General features: G+C 46.8%; 1 protein-coding gene across 1 annotated transcript in view; it reads right to left on the reverse strand.

The window, feature by feature from the left end:
• Positions 1 to 21,305, reverse strand: part of LOC121550968 (neuronal calcium sensor 1) — an 84,128-nt gene that overhangs the window by 6,206 nt on the left and 56,617 nt on the right. Inside the window, exons 5-6 of the mRNA XM_045226987.1 lie at positions 15,160 to 15,184; positions 4,562 to 4,700 (exon numbers count right to left, since the gene is read on the reverse strand). Coding sequence (XP_045082922.1) covers positions 4,562 to 4,700; positions 15,160 to 15,184 — 164 coding nt within the window. The remainder of the gene's footprint in view (positions 1 to 4,561; positions 4,701 to 15,159; positions 15,185 to 21,305) is intronic.

The following is a 21,305-nucleotide window of genomic DNA, read 5'->3' on the forward strand; positions in this document are numbered from 1 at the left end:
CCAAGACGGAGGAGAGTGGGTCCAAGACCGAGACAATTCTCCCCCGGAACTGCGCCGTGGGAGCAGTTAGGTGGAAGATTGAGGAGGAGGTGATGGCGGCCCTTCGGACGCAGCCCGGTCCCGGTAACGGTCCACCCGGTCGGTTGTTTGTGCCTGAGTCGGTTCGTCCTGCTGTCCTCAAATGGTCCCACGCCAGCAAGATGGCTTGTCACCCTGGCGTGGCTCGGACGATGGCGTTTCTTCGCAGACGTTTTTGGTGGCCTGCCATGGCCGAGGATACTCGGGGTTATGTTGCTGCCTGTCCAGTGTGTGCGCAGAATAAGAGTACCAATCGGCCCAGCTCTGGACTACTTCACCCCCTTCCTATTCCCCGGCGACCATGGTCGCATCTGGCCCCTGGACTTTGTCACTGGGTTGCCCGCTTCTGAGGGAAACACGGTCGTTCTGACTATCGTGGACAGATTCAGCAAGTTCGCCCACTTTGTGCCTATTGCCAAGCTTCCCTCTGCCTCGGAGACGTCCGAGATCCTGGTTAGGGAGGTTTTCAGGGTCCACGGTTTGCCCAGTGATATCGTTTCCGACCGTGGCCCTCAGTTTACCTCTGCTGTCTGGAAGTCCTTCTGTTTGGCCATTGGAGCTACAGTCAGCCTCACATCTGGTTTTCACCCCCAATCTAATGGTCAGGCGGAGAGAGCCAACCAGAAGATGGAATCCACGCTACGCTGCCTTGTCTCCTCCAACCCCACCTCCTGGGTCTCTCAGTTGCCTTGGGTTGAGTATGCCCACAATACTCTCCCTACATCTGCCACTGGGATGTCTCCCTTCCAGTGCCTGTATGGCTACCAACCTCCCTTGTTTCCTTCTCAGGAGAAGGAGCTCTCAGTGCCCTCTGTTCAGGCCCATATTCGCGTTGCCACCGGACCTGGCATCGGGCCAGAAAGGCACTCCTTAGAGTTTCGGACCGGTATCAGCTCCAGGCGAATCGTCGCCGGATCCCCGCTCCCCACCTATACCATCGGAGATAGGGTCTGGTTGGCCACACGGGATCTTCCTTTACGGACTGAGTCTAGGAAGTTGTTACCGAAGTTCATTGGTCCGTTTGTGGTGGAGAAGGTGATCAATCCGGTGGCAGTTCGACTCAAACTACCGAGGACGCTCAGAGTCCATCCCACCTTTCATGTCTCCTGCCTCAAGCCTGTTCTCCTCAGTCCTCTGTTGCCTCCTCCGCCTCCTCCTCCTCCTCCTCGGATGATCGGAGGTGGTCCTGCCTACACGGTGCGACGCATCATGGATTCCAGACGGCGGGGCCGGGGTTTCCAGTATCTCGTGGACTGGGAGGGGTATGGTCCTGAAGAGAGGAGTTGGATTCCGCGGCGACAGATCCTAGATGCTGACCTCATTCGTGACTTCTACCGCCTCCATCCTGGCGCTCCGGGAGTCCGCCCGGTGGCGTTCGTCGGAGGGGGGTACTGTAACGATCCCTGCAGTCTGAGTCGGTTTCTGTCTGGGTATTAGTTTTTCTGCTCGGGATCTCCAGTTTCCCGAGGGTTCTGGAACGCTCCCTGCCTGGTTGCCGGGCAACGTTGCTAGGCGGGAGCTCTCTCTGATTTCCGCACCTGCATCCCATCAGCAATCTGCACACCTGGTCCTGATCATCACCCTTCTTAGGCTCTGTCCTAACATCCATTCCCTGCCGGATCGTTAGCCATGAACAGTATGTTTGTCCGTGTATCAGCCTTGGAACTTCTAGCGTTAGTTTTGTTGTTTTGCACCTTTTTGACTTGCTGTATACTTACCTCCGTTTTGTTCTATCTGCAGTCACTCACCCGGAACCTTCACCCAACCTCTGCCTGATGGTCGGCGGCTGCCGAGCCATTACTGGACCTACCACTGCACCCTCAACAACCCATCCACGCCACCCGCTCTGTTCCCTGGATTATTCAGCCTCACTCGTGGATCTATTAAATAAACACTCACCTTTGTTTCAATTTACCTTGTCCTGGTCTGCTTCTGGGTTCTGGCTTAGTAAACCGTGACAGTCATATGATGCCACCTTTCCAACAAGTCCGTTTCTGCCCTGCTAGAGCTCCCTCGGTCAACTGTAAGTGCTGTTATTGTGAAGTGGAAACGTCTAGGAGCAACAACGGCTCAGCTGCGAAGTTGTAGGCCACACAAGCTCACAGAACGGGACCGCCGAGTGCTGAAGCACGTAGCGTGTAAAAATCGTCTGTCCTCAGTTGCAACATTCACTACCGAGTTCCAAACTGCCTCTGGAAGCAACGTCAGCACAATAACTGTTCGTCGGGAGCTTCATGAAATGGGTTTCCATGGCCGAGCAGCTGCGCACAAGCCTAAGATCACCATGCGCAATGCCAAGCGTCAGCTGGAGTGGTGTAAAGCTCTGCCGCCATTAGACTCTGGAGCAGTGGAAACACGTTCCAGTGAAGGGAAATCTTAAAGCTACAGCATACAATTACATTCTAGATGATTCTGTGCTTCCAACTTTGTGGCAACAGTTTGGGGAAGGCCCTTTCCTGTTTCAGCATGACAATGCCCCATGCACAAAGCGAGGTCCATACAGAAATGGTTTGTCGAGATCGGTGTGGAAGAACTTGACTGGCCTGCACAGAGCCCTGACCTCAACCCCATCGAACACCTTTGGGATGAATTGGAATGCCGACTGGGAGCCAGGCCTAAACCCCCAACATCAGTGCCCGACCTCACTAATGCTCTTGTGGCTAAATGGAAGCAAGTCCCTGCAGCAATGTTCCAACATATACCGGAAAGCTTTCCCAGAAGAGTGGAGGCTGTTATAGCAACAAAGGGGGGACCAACTCCATATTAATGCCCATGATTTTGGAATGAGATTTTTGTTGAGCAGGTGTCCACATACTGTTGGTCATGTAGTGTATTTTGAAAGTTATTACACATTCATAGAACCATTGTATATTAGAGCCAAATAAGTTTCACAGGTTTCACATCGATTATACATCTTAGATGGACTTCACAGTTGTTTCCCATGGATCTATCATCGCATTTGCAATACGTGCAATTCTACGTATTAAAAAAAACGTTCCAGTGGCACCGACTCACCCAATGATGAAGATATTGAATAGCGGTGAGACATGACCGATGCACTCGTGCCAATAGCCGTATCTCAAGATACTTTGTGGTCCTCTGTAGCTCAGCTGGTAGAGCACGGCACTTGAAACGCCAAGGTAGTGGGTTCGATCCCCGGGACCACCCATACACAAAAAAAAATGTATGCACGCATGACTGTAAGTCACTTTGGATAAAAGCGTCTGCTAAATGGCATATTATATTATTATTATTATTATAAAACAGTGCTGTTCGCTCAATATAGTTCATAAGATCTTTTGGGAGCCTAACTACAGACGGATGAAAGTATACTCTTTGCAACAGAAACCATTTGCTTTTCCAAACGTTGTTTTTCCCGCAATTTTATTTTGAAATATTACGAAACAATCAGCTTTTTGATATTTGACAAATATTTGACAAATTGCGGCAAGCATCCCGACTGTATGCGCTTGTGATTACACACAATCCACAGCTATGCCTGCTACTACATGATAGTGAGAAGAGGGGAACAAAATGTTTGTTTTCAAGGATGCTTCATGAGAACTGTGTTTGGAAGGTTAAAATACCAGTAGACCTTTTCTGATTTGATTTTCATTAGATTACATCCTAGGTTAGACACCCCAGACCTGACCCAGGCCTGCTAAAGGAGACCAGGGAGCTGAGACCCAACAACAGCATTTTACAGCCTCTCAGACTGATTCTATCTCCAAAAACAGACATTGAACTGAGAAATTACACTGATTACAAAAACTATTAGAACCAATGCCTTCTCTCTAACTACAGGGTGCTTAACACAAATGAAACTATTAAGACCAATGCACTCTCTCTAACTACAGGGTGCTTAACACAAATTAAGCCCATAAATAAACATCAGAACTGGTGTGTGGCTATGGACACATGGGGTCATCGACCAGCCTGTGAGGGCTGCTCTTAACAACACAACAGATTGCCTTGATAACTATAATAGGATGCTGCGTTATGAATTATTAATACTGATAACATAATGCCAGGCTGTGCTAGAATGTTTCATTAATGTTTGGGGATCCTCTCAAAGCCTACAAACCATGGGGATGAAACAAGAATTGCAATGCTTTGTTGTGAATCACAAAAACCTTTGTTCAAAGTCCATTTCCCTTTTATTTCCAGGCACCTCTGACATGTGCTTTGTCAACCCGTCTCACCTCTGATTGACCCCACAGAAGGCACCCTTTCCGCGCTCAGATTCCACCTCTGATTAGAGACCGTTACACAGTGCCATGACCCTCCAGGCACCACAGAGACTGGAAACTGTTAGATCATCACAGAGTTATCTCACCCATATACCAGAAACAGCATCCTAAACCTTTTTACTATACAGTATGGAAGCATTTTCTCCCCAAACATGGCAGTAACTGAAAATGTAATTAAAATCACAGAAAAAGCACATGTATTGTATGGAGGTACAAAGAATAAAAATAAAAACCTTGTTTTCATCAAAGACGTTGAAGACAAAAGAAGCAAACTTGGTGGGGTCACCAAAAGGGAAGAACTGCTTGTAGATCTTCTGAAAGCCCACAGCATCCAGCTGACCACTTGGACAGTCCTTTATAAAGCCTTTGTACCTGCAGGAGATGATGGTGAGGATGATGAGAGAGAGGAAGGCAAAGAGAACACAAGAGAAAGTTAACATGATAAGGATATAATTAGCCTATTGAATATAATATGAAACTGTTCAATACCACAAAGCTTCAGACGCAGCTCTTCACAGGCAAGCAGCATTGATCTAGTTTAAAACAGCATGTTGTATAAAAAGGTTAAACCCAAAGCTATTTATCTTGCTAGCAGATAAGATAATGTATCTAATCCATTAAAAGAGGCAGAGGGAGTTTAATTCAAATCAAATTACTTTCTTGTCTTGTCTTTTGATAATGTGCATAAATGATAAATCAATCTGTGAGCTTCTAGCCTTTGGAGATGATACGTCCAGAATGACATAACATCACAGTTATTTATAGAACCATGTTTCATATGCAATTTCCAAGCCCCGTCACTTAAAGGTAGACAGTCTCGTTGTACAACTCAATAAAGAAACAGTGTTATCAGAGTTGAATAACAAACATTTAATGGGACTGTACAGAGAGGGAGACGGAGAGGGAGATTCGAAGAAGGAATCAGAGATGAGTAGGCTAGTTTAAGGAGATAAGTGTATATTTCTCTCTCCATCACTCTCTGGTAAAAACATGAGGGAACTAATCAGTCTGGAGGACTAAAATGTGCATCCACATGATGTCTGAACCAGTGTTAGACAGTGATGTTCAGAGGTAGACAGGTATTTTGTGAGTTCCCATAACTTCCCATGTCTCTATGTGATTTACCACAAACACAGACTGGTCCTGATGAGGATCTGCTGTAATGAAGGCCAGACTGAGAGGAATGAAGAATGAAGCCCAGGACAGATCCTCCCTACACTCACTCCTTCCTTTGGCTCCTCACTCTGAAACTCATACTTTTAATCTGCCTCACAGATAAAACACACTCCTGCATGGCCTAGAATAGGACAGATAGACACAGTGAATCTCTGAAGATGGGCTGAGAAAATTTTGAAGAGAAGGCTATAATCCTCCTATTTGCATATCTGGATGTGGAGATATGCAGAGGAAATGAAAGCCCATTGAAGAACAATGAGGAATCAAGTCTAATTGCCGTTCAGCAGGCAGGTAATACAAAGCACATCATAATCCCAATATGACTCATTTCAAGTGAGATAGATTTAGTCTGACTCATTTCTGAAATTCCCATTGTCTTTGTGAGAGGGAAATCTTTTCAGTAGATTCATTGCGGGACTTATGCAAAAACAGGCTAGTGCAAAAACACACAGGCCTTTAGATTCAATCATTTGCTTAGTAACCATTGACTACTAATTGGGCAGGATGATCCCTATCTAACTAAATGTGAAGCAGCTCTCTCTAGTTTGATGTGGCTCTGGCTAATTCAGTAGCATATGTGCAGTTGTGCATGGACATGTACAGTAGCCTAGCTCCCAGGCCTTTCAGGATAATTGTGCTTACTCACATGAAAATAGCCTAAACCAGTAGACCAGTGACTTTATGGCATAGTTAGTGAGGCAACCTGGGGATATACTGTACATGACTGGCAGCTTTCTACCAACAGGCTGTAATCTGTCATCATGGTGGATGGCTATAAACAGTGTTGTGGACAAGGCATTTTAGCTATTTTCCCTTGTTGTTGTCCAGTTAGCAGGGATACCTGGCTATGTCCCTGTGTTATTGATTAATATGCCATTTAGCAGACGCTTTTATCCAAAGCGACTTACAGTCATGCGTGCATACATTTTTTTGTGTATGGGTGGTCCCTGGGATCGAACCCACTACCTTGGCGTTACAAGCGCCGTGCTCTACCAGCTGAGCTACAGAGGACCACGCATTGCAGGTGAGCACTAAGCATGCTAATGACATTTCCCCCCTGAATACATTAGCATTGATCAATATGGAGGAGACATTTAACAGCACCAGGCAACCTGACCCTAGGCAACACAGTGACTAGGATCTGGTTTCAATGATGGACTCTTTTGGCATAGAGTAACTACGTCACTGCCTACATCACTTCTTTATTCGCTTGAATAAAATACAAAATAGTAGCTAGCAAGATGGAGATCACTGAGGTTATTTTGAATGAGTGCATTTCGCAAGTGGCTAGTTTGCATCAACTACCTTAACTAAAACCACTGCAAAGGTTTTGCCTGCAAACTTTTTTTTTTAATCGTGGCATTCTGGCATGGCTGCCTCGGGATTTGTTGGGGGGAGCCCCCAGATTTTTTTTTTTCTTCTTATCAACGTAGGCAGTGATGTAGTTCCTCTATGCCAAAAGAGTCCATAATTCAAACCTTTGTCAATGCGTTGCCTAGAGTCGGGTTTAATAGTATATTTATCTAACCCTGCTATTTATTCTATGTCTGTCAGTGGCTCCTCCACTACTTACACACCATCTGGCATTTCCCCTGTTTAAACTGCCTCTCATCCTTCACACTCAAGCATGGTGATTGCAGCTGATCTTTAAGTGAGGAGCCATGCAAAGTTTTATGTAAAAGAAGGGATGGAAGGCTGACTGACTTGGCTGCAGTCCACAGCCAGGGGGTTATTCTAAGGAGACTGAAAATATTTGGCATTGGTCCTCAGATCCTCAAAAGGTTCTACAGCTGCACCATCGAGAGCATCCTGACTGGTTGCATCACTGCCTGGTATGGCAACTGCTCAGCCTCCGACCGCAAGGCACTACAGAGGGTAGTGCATACAGCCCAGTACATCACTGGGGCCAAGCTTCCTGCCATCCAGGACCTGTATACCAGGCGGTATCAGAGGAAGGCCCTAAAAATTGTCAAAGAGTCCAGCCACACTAGTCATAGACTGTTCTCACTGCTACCGCATGGCAAGCGGTACCGGAGCGCCAAGTCTAGGTCCAAGAGGCTTCTAAACATAAAAGCGTCTGCTAAATGGCATATTATTATTATTATTATTATTATTATTAAACAGCTTCTAACCCCAAGCCATAAGACTCCTGAACATCTAATAAAATGGCTACCCAGACTATTTGCATTGTATTGTAGTGTCAAAATTGACTACAAAGTGTAAAGAGGATAATTTTGGTAATAAAGTCAGTCTCGTCTAAAACGGAGTTTGGAACCTCAGTTCGTCACAACAAGTAAATGAAGGTTGGGTTTGGATTACAATTATTTAAACAAATCATGCCCTCTTTTGCCAAGCTCCACGTGCAAATCGCCCATCCGCTCACTTCGCTTCCTTCATTGAATGGGGCTCCGTTGTTTCATTGCCCCAACGTGTTCAAAGGATCACAGACGTTTTAGACTGAAAAGCCCTATACGGATTGACTATGCAATGCATGCTTCCAGCAGGATGCACAGCCAAATGGTTTGCATGCCCTGCCGAAGGAGCCTATCAAGCGGAATAGGTGGTTGGAGTTCGTTGGTCCCAAGTGGTGGTGAGTATACCGGTAGCTAGGCCATAGACTGCTGATTATGTATCTGGTTATGTATATTTTGATAATCATTATCACTATCATCACTAGCTAGTTAGCCTACCTCAATACAACTCGGATTTGGCTTGGAAACGCGATAACATTTCAAAAGAAGGCAAATAATTAGTAGGAAAACATTTTGTCATGATTGTGATATCGCCAGATTGACTTTAGATGCAGTATAACTTTAGCCAGCTAACTAAGATTGAATGGACCACAATTTTTAAGCTAGCTAACATTAGCACTGTTAGCTATTTTTGACGAACTTTGCTAGTAACAGTAATGGCAACATTGCCATCACTCTAAAGTAAATTTGACGACGTCATAATATGGCAAAGTTGTTTCCTACTAATTATTTGCCTACTTTAGCAATGTCATCGTATTTCTATGTCACTCTAAGTTAGTGTAATTTAGATGAAACAGTCACATTAGCCTCCAAGGTGCAACCCATGACTATGGCACAAATACATATTGGATGGAGCTATGGTAGTACTAGCTAACTCATGTCTGACTACAACAGTGTACTAACTAGCAGCAACTAACTCAAACCAACCCAGGGCCATAGCAAAACATGTCACAGTTGGTTGCGAAGTGTATGGTGTCACCGGCCTGAATCTAATACTTTCTGGAGCCAGTCAGTCTACATCTGTAAAGCGCAGAAATAGCTTCCAAATAAGATTATGTTATTTATCAAGCTATGTTTATAATTGAGGGATGATGACAATTGTTGACGCTGTTTTTCTGTTAGACAAAGTGCACAGTTGGGTGCCAGACTGATCACCTGGTCATGAACGGATGCCGGGACCTATAAGAGGGAGCAAAGGTGGGTATCATAACATGTCCAGCAATGTGATTGCAAGGGTTTAGCGACCTCCACAAATATTTTAATTCACTGTTTACTTGCTATTTTCACAGCTTATCAGGCAAGACCTCAGAATAAAATTGTCATGCAACACAAGTACCCTTGTGACACCTCCTCCATTGTTTCATTTTTACATTTTACAGTTTAGTAATTTAGCATACTCTCTTATCCAGATCAACTTACAGTTAGTGCATTCATCCTAAGACAGCTAGGTGGAACAACCACATAAATAAATTGGTCATTTAGCAGACGCTCTTATCCAGAGCGACTTACAGGAGCAATTAGGGTTAAGTGCCTTGCTCAAGGGCACATGGACAGAATTTCACCTAATCGGCTCGGGGATTAGAACCAGCGACCTTTCGGTTACTGGCACAACGCTCTTAACCACTAAGCTACCTGCCACCCCCATACCAGGCATAGTAAGTACACTTTTCCTCCATAAAGTAGTTATCAGCAAAGTCAGAGCTAGAAAGGGGGCAGTCAGATGCAAGTGTTGCTTCAGGAATTATATTGTATTTATTTATTTTGTTCGAGCTGAGGAGGGATATTATTTAAGATACACTTAGAAGAGGTATGGTTTCAGGTGCTTTCGGAAGATGGGCAGTGACTCTGCTGTCCTAGCTTCAGGGGGAAGCTGGTTCCACCATTGGGGTGCCAGGACAGAGAAGAGCTTGGATTGGGCTGAGCGGGAGCTGCCCTCCCATAGGGGTGGGAGGGCCAAGAGACCAGAGGTGGCAGAGCGAAGTGCTTGGGTTTGAGCATAGCCTGAAGGTAGGGAGGGGCAGTTCCTCTTGCTGCTCCGTAGGCAAGCGCCATGGTCTTGTAGTGGATGTGAGCTTCAACTGGAAGCCAGTGGGGTGTGCGGAGGAGCGGGGTGACATTGGAGAACTTGGGAAGGTTGAAAACCAGGCGGACTGCAGCGTTCTGGATAAGTTGCAGGGGTTTGATGGCACTCAGAGGGGAGCCCAGTCAACAGCGCAGTTGCAGTAGTCCAGATGGGAGATGACAAGCGCCTGGATTAGGACCTGCGCCGCTTCCTGTGTGATGTAGGGTCGTACTCTACTCTCAACTGTGGGACCTTATAAAGACAGATGTGTGCCTATCCAAATCATGTCTAATCAATTGAATTTACCACAGGTGGACTCCAATCAAGTTGTGGAAACATCTCAAGGATGATCAATGGAAACAGGACGCACCTGAGCTCAATTCCGAGTCTCATAGCAAAGGGTCTGAATACTTATGTAAATAAGGTATTTCTGTATTTTTATTTATTATTATTTTTAACCTGTTTTCACTTTGTCATTATTGGGTATTGTGTGTAGATTGATGAGGAAATGTTTTTATCTAATCAATTTTAGAATAAGGCTGGAACGTAACAAAATGTGGAAAAGATCTAGGGGTCTGAATAATTTCCAAATGCACTGTAGACAAACGCACAATCCATGTTACACTTCTACACTCCATTCCCCCTGGGGGCAGCAGCAACCTTGTCCGGGTGCTGAGCCTCGTGGGTAAGTACATCATGTGCCATCAATTAGAGTGATCGTCATTCAGTGTGCCAGATTGCAAGCCGTGAGATTGCTGGTTCTGTTTGGTGGCCACGAGGCAATTTGTTTGTTTTTGAGTCTTTAGTTTGGGCATGCCTTTGATATTTTTCCTTTTGATACATATTTATGTTTTGTCACCATCTGAACAAATAGTAATCTGCTTGGACTTGCCGACCAAGAGGTCAAGACAGAGCTGGTCCTGGACCTAAAGTAAAGTTGCTGTCTAACTGGACACATATGCATCCAATACGGACCGCAAATGCTGATTTCTCACATAAATGCACATATTCATTCAGGTTACAGACCATGTAACTAGTTCTAGAACCCCTAGACAACGTGAGTGCAACAATATCCGTAGGCTAGTGATTGGTTTCCTAACAGATGGGGGCTCGTCCAGGATAAATATTAACGCGTTGGCATTGTGGTGTTAGTCCGGCTGGTTAGAACTGGCATGGTATGGCTGTATTAAGACATAGACAAACACTATCCAGGTTACACTTCCACACTCCATTCCCCCAGGGGGCAGCAGCAACCTTGTCCAGGTGCTGAACCTTGTTGGTAAGCATATCAGATCCTTTGTAGCTCAGTTGGTAGAGCATGGTGCTTGTAATGCCAGGATAGGTGGTTTGATTCCCGGGACCACCCATACGTAAAATGTATGCATGCATGACTGTAATTCGCTTTGGATAAAAGAGTCTGCTAAATCGCATATACACTGAGTGTACAAAACATTAATAACACCTTGCTAATATTGACTTGCACCCCCCTTTTTGGCCTCAGAACAGCCTCAATTCATCGGGGCATGGACTCTACAAAGTGTTGAAAGCATTCCATAGAATGCTGGCCCATGTTGACTCCAATGCTTCCCACAGTTGTGTCAAGTTGGCTGGATGTCCTTTGGGTGGTGGACCATTCTTGATACTGTGACGTCACGAGAGGCTACACAGCTTTCAGCGGGATTGCTCAAGTAGTGCAAGGAGACAAGGTTCAAACAAAACAAGGATTTTATTATAGGTCTTGGGAAATTAACGAAAATATAACAAAATTCTGTTCTCTTGTGGCTCTTTAAGGGTTAACAGTTCAGGGATGTCTCTTCCACATCCAAAATCATAATTCTCACTCGCTCAGATAACTTTTTCCCCAGCCTTACTGTAGTCCACGTTGCAGCTAGTGGCCAACCCAGCAAAAAGTCCTTCCAAATGTCTCTCACGTATTTCCACAGGTGCATATATCCAAAGGTGAGTATTTCCCAAAGGTAAGTATCTCCAAATCCTTATATTCCTCATGGAAGTGGACGTGCAGCACTCTTGTCCTCCAGAGAGCCCAGGTTGGAGACTGTGTTTCTTCACCCCCACACACTCCCCTCAGTGTGTCTCTTCCCTTCCAAAAACCTTCAGCTCATCAGCTCCTGATTTGTTTCAGCTGCGTGGGAAGATTGGCCATAGAGGGGTGGAGTTCCCGACCATACCAGCAGATGGAGCCATAGCTGTCTGGGTTTGCAGCCACCTCAGGGGATGTAACGTCCCTCCAGGACACAGCCTCTCGTGACATCACAATACACATGGGAAACTGTTGAGCGTGAAAAACCCAGCAGTGTTGCAGTTCTTGACACAAACCTGTATGCCTGCTACCATACCCCATTCACAGGCTCTTCAATATTTTGTCTTGCCCATTAACCCTCTGAATGGCACACATACACAATCCATTTCTCAATTGTCTCAAGGCTTAAAAATCCTTCTTTAACCTGTTTCCTCCCCTTCATCTACACTGATTGAAGTGGATTTAACAAGTGATATCAATAAGGGATCATAGCTTTTACCTGGATTCACCTGGTCAGTCTTTGTCATGGAAAGAGCAGGTGTTCATAATGTTTTGTACACTCAGTATATATTATATTTAATTGGGGTGATTGTTCGTTTTTATTTAATTTGTATTTATTTGTGTACCTGTTTGACATTTTACTGCATTGTTAGGAGCTAGTAACATAAGCATTTCGCTGCTCCCACTATAACATCTGTGTCACGCCTACTCTCGCTCCCCCTCTCCAGCGCTCGAAGTCGCCGGTCTACTAACCCTCGGTCCTGGCAACCATCATTACGCACACCTTCTCCCCATTATTACGCACACCTGGACTTCATGCCTCTCAATATGGAAGCAGCAGAAGATAAAACCATCTTCCAGACGGTCAATGAACAGGGTAATCTACTCCACCAACAGGTCCTCCGCGTACTCCACCGCCTCGACACCACCAGCGAGGCTCTCCATACCCCTATCAGAGGGCCTCCTACCATGGGTCGTCACAGTGAGCCAGCCTCCCCAGCCGTCCACCCAGGTCAGCGATGCCTGACTTTCCCTTCCGGAGAAGTATGACGGCACTCCATCGAAATGCCGTGGCTTCCTACTCCAGTGTTCCCTCTATTTCGCCCATCAGACGGGAGCCCCCACCACAAGAGGTCCAAGGTTGCCACGGTCATTTCCCTGCTGACCGGGCGGGAGTTGGAGTGGGCTCGGCCGTCTGGGAGAGAGGAGAGGAGAGGAGGAGCTGGGTTCCTATGAGAGGTTCATGGCTCTGTTCAGGGTGGTCTTTGACCACTCTCCAGAGAGCAGAGAGGGAGGTGAGCGACTTCTCCAACTCCAGCAGGGTGCCCAGAAAGCTGCGGGGTACACCTTCACCTTTCATACTGTGGCAGCCTCCAGCGGATGGAATGAGCCGGCTCTCCGCACTCTCTTCCGAAGAGGACTGCACAAAGAGGTCCAGACGGAGTTGGCGTGTCGGGATGACAACCTATCCTTGGGACGCACTCATCACGATGGCCATCCATCTGGATAACCTTCTTCGGGAGCGCCGATGCCCACCTTGCCACTCGCCTCCCTCCTTTGGCTGTCCTGAGGCAGAACCTGAACCCATGGAGATAGGGGCCACACACCTCTCCACGGTAGAGCGGCGTTGCCGGAGACAGCTGGGGCTCTGTCCATATTGCGACCAGGAGGGGCACCAGCTTCAGTGGTGTCCGGTGCGTTCCAACCCGAGGGTCCACTAGGACAGACGGGCGGCCCCGTGATCTTCCCTCTCCCAGGGTAGGCGTGAGTATTCCATTATCATCATTTTCCGCCAAACCCTTTCTGGTTTCCATTTCACTGGCTGGCTGTCCCTCAGGTGTTGTCTCTACGGCTCTGTGGACTCTGGTGCCGTGGGGAATTTAATCGACCAGGCCCTCGTTTCCTCCCTGAACATAACCTCACACCCGCTCTCCTCTCCTTTTCCCGGTCCAAGCCCTGGATAAGTAACCATTGGGATCCGGCACAATCACACACATCAAAGCACCTCTCACCCTCACTGTGGGACCCATGCACCAGGAAAGCCTTCACCAATAAACTTTTATTTGATTTCATCCTCAACAATATCACCAATCCCTGACTCTGTAGGAAATCTGTGACATGGCTGGTCTGAGAGGTGTCTGTGTTCATGTAGGCCTATTTAGTCACAAAGCCAGTAGGTTAAGTGCAGTCTGAGAGTAGAGGGAGGCCAGAGCAATACATGGTAATACGGCTACCCTCTCTGAAACACATTTGAGGTGCAATCTGGTGATACACCCACAATCTCATGGAGGGATTGCTATGAGCTACAGTAACACAAAAGAGTGTAGAATGCTCTTTGCACCTTGCGATTTGTTTTGTTATCAGAAGTCCCTCTTGAAAATAGCCCCAGAAGGCTTGGGAGGCGCAGGGATTAGATCACAGAGGTGTTTGTATCAGTGTTATCAGACAGGCTCCAAAGTCACTCTGTCTCACTATTATCTGGCTTCAAAGACATTCTATTTTCAGAACTCATCTGTCTTCAAGGTAATGTGTGAGACATTAACTTTGCAGTAGAACTATACTATCTAGCCTACTTAAATACTTTTCCCATGGATTTCACCTCAGAAGCAATATCTGTGTATCGCGGATCTATCAAATTGAGGATTTAATCAGAGGGCTATATAAAGTGAAATGCTCCCTCTGTAGAAAGTCCTTAATAACCAGCTGCAGAGTTGGAGCATCAGTCAGACATGAGTCAACAACTCAGGAAGCTCCTGGCCACCAGCCCAGCCAGCTCCCAGCCAGCTCTCAGCCAGCTCTCAGCCAGCTCACACCCCAGTCCCTGGGCTCAGCCCCCCAGAGCAGCAGACCTGCTCTCCAGGTTCAGATCAGTCACAGTGACCCGCAGGCTGCAGCCAGCCTTCAGCTGGCCCCTGGAATTACATTTTTTACATTTTAGTCATTTAGCAGACACTCTTATCCAGAGTGACTTACAGTTAGTGAGTGCATACATTTTCATACTGGCCCCCCGTGGGAATTGAACCCACAACCCTGGCGTTGCAAACGTCATGCTCTACCAACAGAGCTACACGGGGGCATTAACACAAGAACACCTGCCAAATGGAGTAAACAGCACATGTTGCAGGTGACTCTGTCAATCTCACCCACATTGGCAGCTACAGTTCTGAGAGTCTATTTGAGGACTAGGGGCAATGCATAGATTAGAAGAATCTGAGTTTTGGGAGAAGAGAGGGGTAAAAAAAAAAAAAGAGTAGAGCAGGACAAGGAGATTTGGAGGGTCATTTAAAATGATGTACTTACCACTGTTGCACCTCTTTCTCTGTAACTGTAAGAAAAAAAGAGACAGTTTTTAGTAAGATACAATAAACGAATGTACTATGTATCGGACCATTAAGATGACTTGGCAAATCCATTGGCAGTTGAAAATCACAGATTCCCATGACTGTACAGGTTGGACTGACAGTGTATCTGGCTCCACAGCATATTATTAATAATGCTGTCTATTTTCTAAATTTTGTTTAAATCATGATTGCCCCCTGAGCACTGGGGGTTTCGCAGCATCTATTTGTAACCACCCTGAGGAATAAAGTGTAATTGAATTCCGTACATATTGTTAACAAACCGACTGATTCATCACACCTGAAGCTATGGAATTCACTATTCTGCTGCATTTTTCCGAAGGACTTCCACATCATTATTATTTCAAAGGTCAACTTAGCACATAGAGAGAGAGAGAGAGAGAGAGAGAGAGAGAGAGAGAGAGAGAGAGAGAGAGGTCAGCAGGAAGGTGAGTGGCTTGGGTAACGAGACATGTTATCATGCCCACACAAGCAGCGTTTTTGTCACGATCGTCGAACAGAGAGGACCAAGGCGCAGCGTGGAATGCGAACATACTTTTATTTTTAATGATCACACGAACAAAACAACAAAACGATACGTGACGTCCTTGGCAAAAGACACTAACCAAACACGGAACAAGATCCCACAAACACTGTGGAAAAACAGGCTACCTAAGTATGGTTCCCAACCAGAGACAACAAGCAACAGCTGATTCACGCTGCCTCTGATTGAGAACCATACCGCCAACATAGAAACAAATGAACTAGGTAAAACAACCTAGCACACAAAACACATAGAAACAACCCACCCTGGCTCAACATAACAGAGTCCCAGAGCCAGGCGTGACAGTACCCAAAGGCGCGGATCATGCACCGCGCCAAACATAAACCGAACAGGGGAGGGCCGGGTGGGCATTCCTCCTCGGAGGCGGTTCCGGCTCCGGGCTTGACCACCACCCTCCAACAAACCCCCCATAGCGCTCCTGGTCCGGTCTGGCCCTGCTGGCTGGATCTGGACTGGACATCGGTGGAGCGGATCGCTCAGGCTCCGATGTGGAGCAGCTAACCGGTACCTGACCAGGCACCGGTGACCCAGGCACGGGCTGTGCCGGACTGACGACGCGCACCACAGGCTTGGTGCGGGGAGCAGGGACGGGCCGAACCGGGCTGACGAAGCGCACCACAGGCTTGGTGCGCGGAGCAGGAATGGGCCGGACCGGGCTGACGACGCGCACCATTGGCTTGGTGCGGGGAGCAGGAACAGGCCGAGCCGGGCTGGCGACGCGCACCATTGGCTTGGTGCGGGGAGCAGGAACAGGCCGGGTCGGGCTGGCGACGCGCACCATAGGCTTGGTGCAGGGAGCAGGAAAAGGCCGGGCCGGGCTGGCGACGCGCACCATAGGCTTGGTGCAGGGAGCAGGAACAGGCCGGGCCGGGCTGGCGACGCGCACCATAGGCTTGGTGCGGGGAGCAGGAACAGGCCGGGCCGGGCTGGCGACGCGCACCATTGGCTTGGTGCGGGGAGCAGGAACAGGCCGGACCGGGCTGGCGACGCGCATCACAGGCTCGGTGCGAGGGACAGGAACAAGCCGGACCGTACTGGGAGGTGTTGGGTTTGCACCAGACGTAGCGTTTTCCTTGATGGCCAAAAAGCTCAATTTTAGTCTCATCTGACCAGAGTACCATATATTTGGGGAGTCTCCCACATGCCTTTTGGCGAACACCAAACATTTGTTTCCTTATTTTTTTCTTTAAGCAATGTCTTTTTTTCTGGCCACTCTTCCGTAAAGCCCAGCTCTGTGGAGTGTACGGCTTAAGTGGTCCTGTGGACAGATACTCCAATCTCTGCTGTGGACCTTTGCAGCTCCTTCAGGGTTATCTTTGGTCTCTTTGTTGCCTCTCTGATTAATGCCCTCCTTGCCTGGTCCGTGAGTTTTGGTGGGCAGCCCTCTCTTGGCAGGTTTGTTGTGGTGCCATATTCTTTCCATTTTTTAATAATGGATTTAATGGTGCTCCGTGGGATGTTAAAAGTTTCTGATCTTTTTTTATAACCCAACCCGATCTCCACAACTTTGTCCCTGACCTGTTTGGAGAGCTCTTTGGTCATTGTGGTGCCCCTTGCTTAGTGGTGTTGCAGACTCTGGGGGCCGTTCAGAACAGGTGTATATACTGAGATCTCATGACACTTAGATTGCACAGGTGGACTTTATTTAACTAATTATGTGACTTCTGAAGGTAATTGGTTGCACCAGATCTTATTTAGGGACTTCATAGCAAATGGGGTGAATACATATGCACGCACCACTTTTCTGTTATTTATTTTGTAGAATTTTTTTGAAACAAGTTATTTTTTTCATTTTGTGTATGTCCATTACATGAAATCCAAATTAAAATCCATTTAAATTACAGGTTGTAATGCAACAAAATAGGAAAAACGCCAAGGGGGATGAATACTTTTGCAAGGCACTGTAAGTGTAACGTAAACGAACAAGAAATTAGTCTGAACAGAGTGCAGAGATTAGCATTTTTGGGGAGGAATTTGGAGAACCATCAACCAGCATGAGAAAAAAAATCATCATTCATTCTAACATCCAGACGCTGTCTATGAGTCAGTGCTAGGCGTCACTGTGTCCATTACAGAAATAATGGTCACATCCCGATAATAGTGAAGCTGTTCTATATACAAGATATACCATGGATTGAAGAGTCTAGATTTAGTACAAGACCAGTCTAGACCTTGTTCAATGCTCTATAAATAATGTAGTGACAGCCAACCTGTCTACCAGCTTACAAGAATATTGCAAGCAAGGTAAAACAGTGATATTAATTTTGCAGCCACCAGCCGGGTGATTCTCATGAAACCAGAAACCAAGTGCCATGCTCTACCAACTGAGCTACAGGGGATCCGGATTAAATTCTTGGGTCATTTTATACAATTTCATTGTAGAAAAAACCTAACATGTTTGAATAAAACACAAAATATGTTGCTTTAGTTTTTCCATAAATCATAAAAATGGTATACTAGTTGACGTTTACATTCAACTATAATATTTATTACGTAAAAACATAGTGTCTGTGGACGTGTCTCAGTACCGTAACACTTTTTCAAGTTCCTGTAAAAACTCCAAACAGTTTTGAAATAAAATGTTATTCACCCATGATGCATCATCTAGAGGAGTAGTCCTTAGGTGAGCACAAGTTAATTTATTCACTTATATGCCTTCAGAATGAGGTTCTTATTCTCAAATACCCCCTTTACCCCACTTGGCCTTCTCATTACCGTAATGGCTAAAAAGGTCAAATTTGAGAAAAGTCAGAGAACCATTAACGTACCAACATGGTGTCATTTACATTTAACAGTCTCAACAGCGCCGGAAGAAGATGGCTGCCGTTTTACAGCCCTCTAACCAATTGTACTATTATGTGTGTTTTTCCGCGTTATTTGTAATTTATTTTGTACATAATGTTTCTGCCATCGTCTCTTATAACCAAAGAGAGCTTCTGGATATCAGGACAGCGATTACTCACCTCGCGTTGGGACGAACACTTTTCTTCAACGAGGTGTTCGCGAAGGATATTCTACAGACTCCCGACAAGGCCCAGATCCCCCGTCATTCGCGTGAGGAAGAGACGGAGATATCGTGGACGTAGGTCGGGGGTGCCTTGTAAGGATCCGACGGCGAACGAGTAAACTGCCTCTCCCATCAATCCTATTAGCCAACGTTCAAGCTTTGGAGAATAAAATGGACGATTTAAGATTACGGTTATCCTACCAACGGGACATTAAAAACTGTAATATCTTATGTTTCACGGAGTCGTGGCTGAACAACGACAATGATAACATTCAGCTAGCAGGCTATACGCTACATCGGCAGGACAGAACGGCAGACTCGGGTAAGACGAGGGGTGGCGGTCTCTGTATATTTGTAAACAACAGCTGGTCACCAAATCAAATACTAAGGAAGTCTCAAGGTTTTGCTCGCCTGAGGTAGAGTATCTTATGATAAGCTGCAGACCACACTATTTACCAAGAGAGTTTTCATCTATATTTTTCATAGCTGTCTATTTACCACCACAAACCAATGCTGGCATTAAGATTGCACTGAATGAGTTGTACAAGGCCATTAATCAACAGGAAAACGCTCATCCAGATGTGCAGCGCTCCTAGTAGCAGGGGACTTTAATGCAGGGAAACTTAAATCCGTTCTACCTAATTTCTACCAGCATGTTAAATGCAACCAGAGGGGAAAAAACTCTAGACCACCTTTACTCCACACACAGAGACGCATACAAAGCTCTCCCTCGCCCTCCATTTGGACAAATCTGACCATAACTCTATCCTCCTGATTCCTGCTTATAAGCAAAAACTGAAGCAGGAAGCACCAGTGATTCGGCCATTAAAAAAGTGGTCAGATGACGCAGATGCTAAGCTACAGGACTGTTTTTTGCTAGCACAGACTGGAACATGTTCCGGGGATTCTTCAGACAGCATTGAGATACACCACATCAGTCACTGGCTTCATCAATAAGTGCATCGATGATGTCGTCCCCACAGTGACCGTGCGTACATACCCCAAACCAGAAGCCATGGATTACAGGAAACATCCGCACTGAGCTAAAGGGTAGAGCTGCGCTTTCAAGGAACGGGACTCTAACCCGACGCTTATAAGAAATCCCGCTATGACCTCCGACGAACCATCAAACAGGCAAAGAGTCAATACAGGTCTAAGATTGAATCATACTACACTGGCTCTGACGTCGTCGGATGTGGCAGGGCTTGAAAACTATTACAGACTACAAAGGGAAGCACAGCTGCAGCTGCCCAGTGACACAAGCCTACCAGACGAGGCTAAACCACTTCTATGCTCGCCGAGGCAAGCAACACTGAAGCATGCATGAGAGCACCAGCTGTTCCGACGACTATGTGATCACGCTCTCCGTAGCCGAGTGTGAGTAAGACTTTTAAGCAGGTCAACATTCACAAGGCCGCAGGGCCAGACGGATTACCAGGACGTGTACTCCGAGCATGTGCTGACCAACTGGCAAGTGTCTTCACTGACATTTTCAACATGTCCCTGACTGAGTCTGTAATACCAACATGATTCAAGCAGACCACCATAGTCCCCGTGCCCAAGAACTCTAAGATAACCTGCCTAAATGACTACCCGACCCGTGGCACTGACGTCTGTAGCCATGAAGTGCTTTGAAAGACTGGTCATGGCTCACATCAACAGCATAATCCCAGAAACCCTAGACCCACTCCAATTTGCATACCGCCCCAACAGATCCACAGATGATGCAATCTCTATCCACTCCACACTGCCCTTTCCCACCTGGACAAGAGGAACACCTACGTGAGAATGCTATTCATTGACTACAGCTCAGCATTCAACACCATAGTGCCCTCAAAGCTCATCACTAAGCTAAGGATCCTGGGACTAAACACCTCCCTCTGCAACTGGATCCTGGACTTCCTGACGGGCCGCCCCCAGGTGGTAAGGGTAGGTAACAACACATCTGCCACACTGATCCTCAACACGGGGGCCCCTCAGGGGTGCGTGCTCGGTCCCCTCCTGTACTCTCTGTTCACCCATGACTGCATGGCCAGGCACGACTCCAAACACCATCATTAAGTTTGCCGACGACACAACAGTGGTAGGCCTGATCACCGACAACGATGAGACAGCCTATAGGGGAGGAGGTCAGAGATCTGGCCGTGTGGTGCCAGGACAACAACCTCTCCCTCAACGTGACCAAGACAAAGGAGATGATTGTGGACTGCCAGGAAAAAAAGAGGACTGAGCACGCCCCATTCTCATCGACAGGGGCTGTAGTGGAACAGGTTGAGAGCTTCAAGTTCCCCTTGGTGTCCACATCACCAACGAACTATCATGGTCCAAACACACCAAGACAGTCGTGAAGAGGGCAACGACAAAGCCTATTCCCCCTCAGGAGACTAAAAGATTTGGTATGGGTCCTCAGATCCTCAAAAAATTCTACAGCTGCACCATCGAGAGCATCCTGACTGGTTGCATCACCGCCTGGTATGGCAACTGCTTGGCCTCTGACCGCAAGGCACTACAGAGGGTGGTGCGTACGGCCCAGTAC

The sequence above is a fragment of the Coregonus clupeaformis genome, chromosome 18, assembly GCF_020615455.1.
Source record: "Coregonus clupeaformis isolate EN_2021a chromosome 18, ASM2061545v1, whole genome shotgun sequence".
In the NCBI taxonomy this organism is placed as follows: domain Eukaryota; kingdom Metazoa; phylum Chordata; class Actinopteri; order Salmoniformes; family Salmonidae; genus Coregonus; species Coregonus clupeaformis.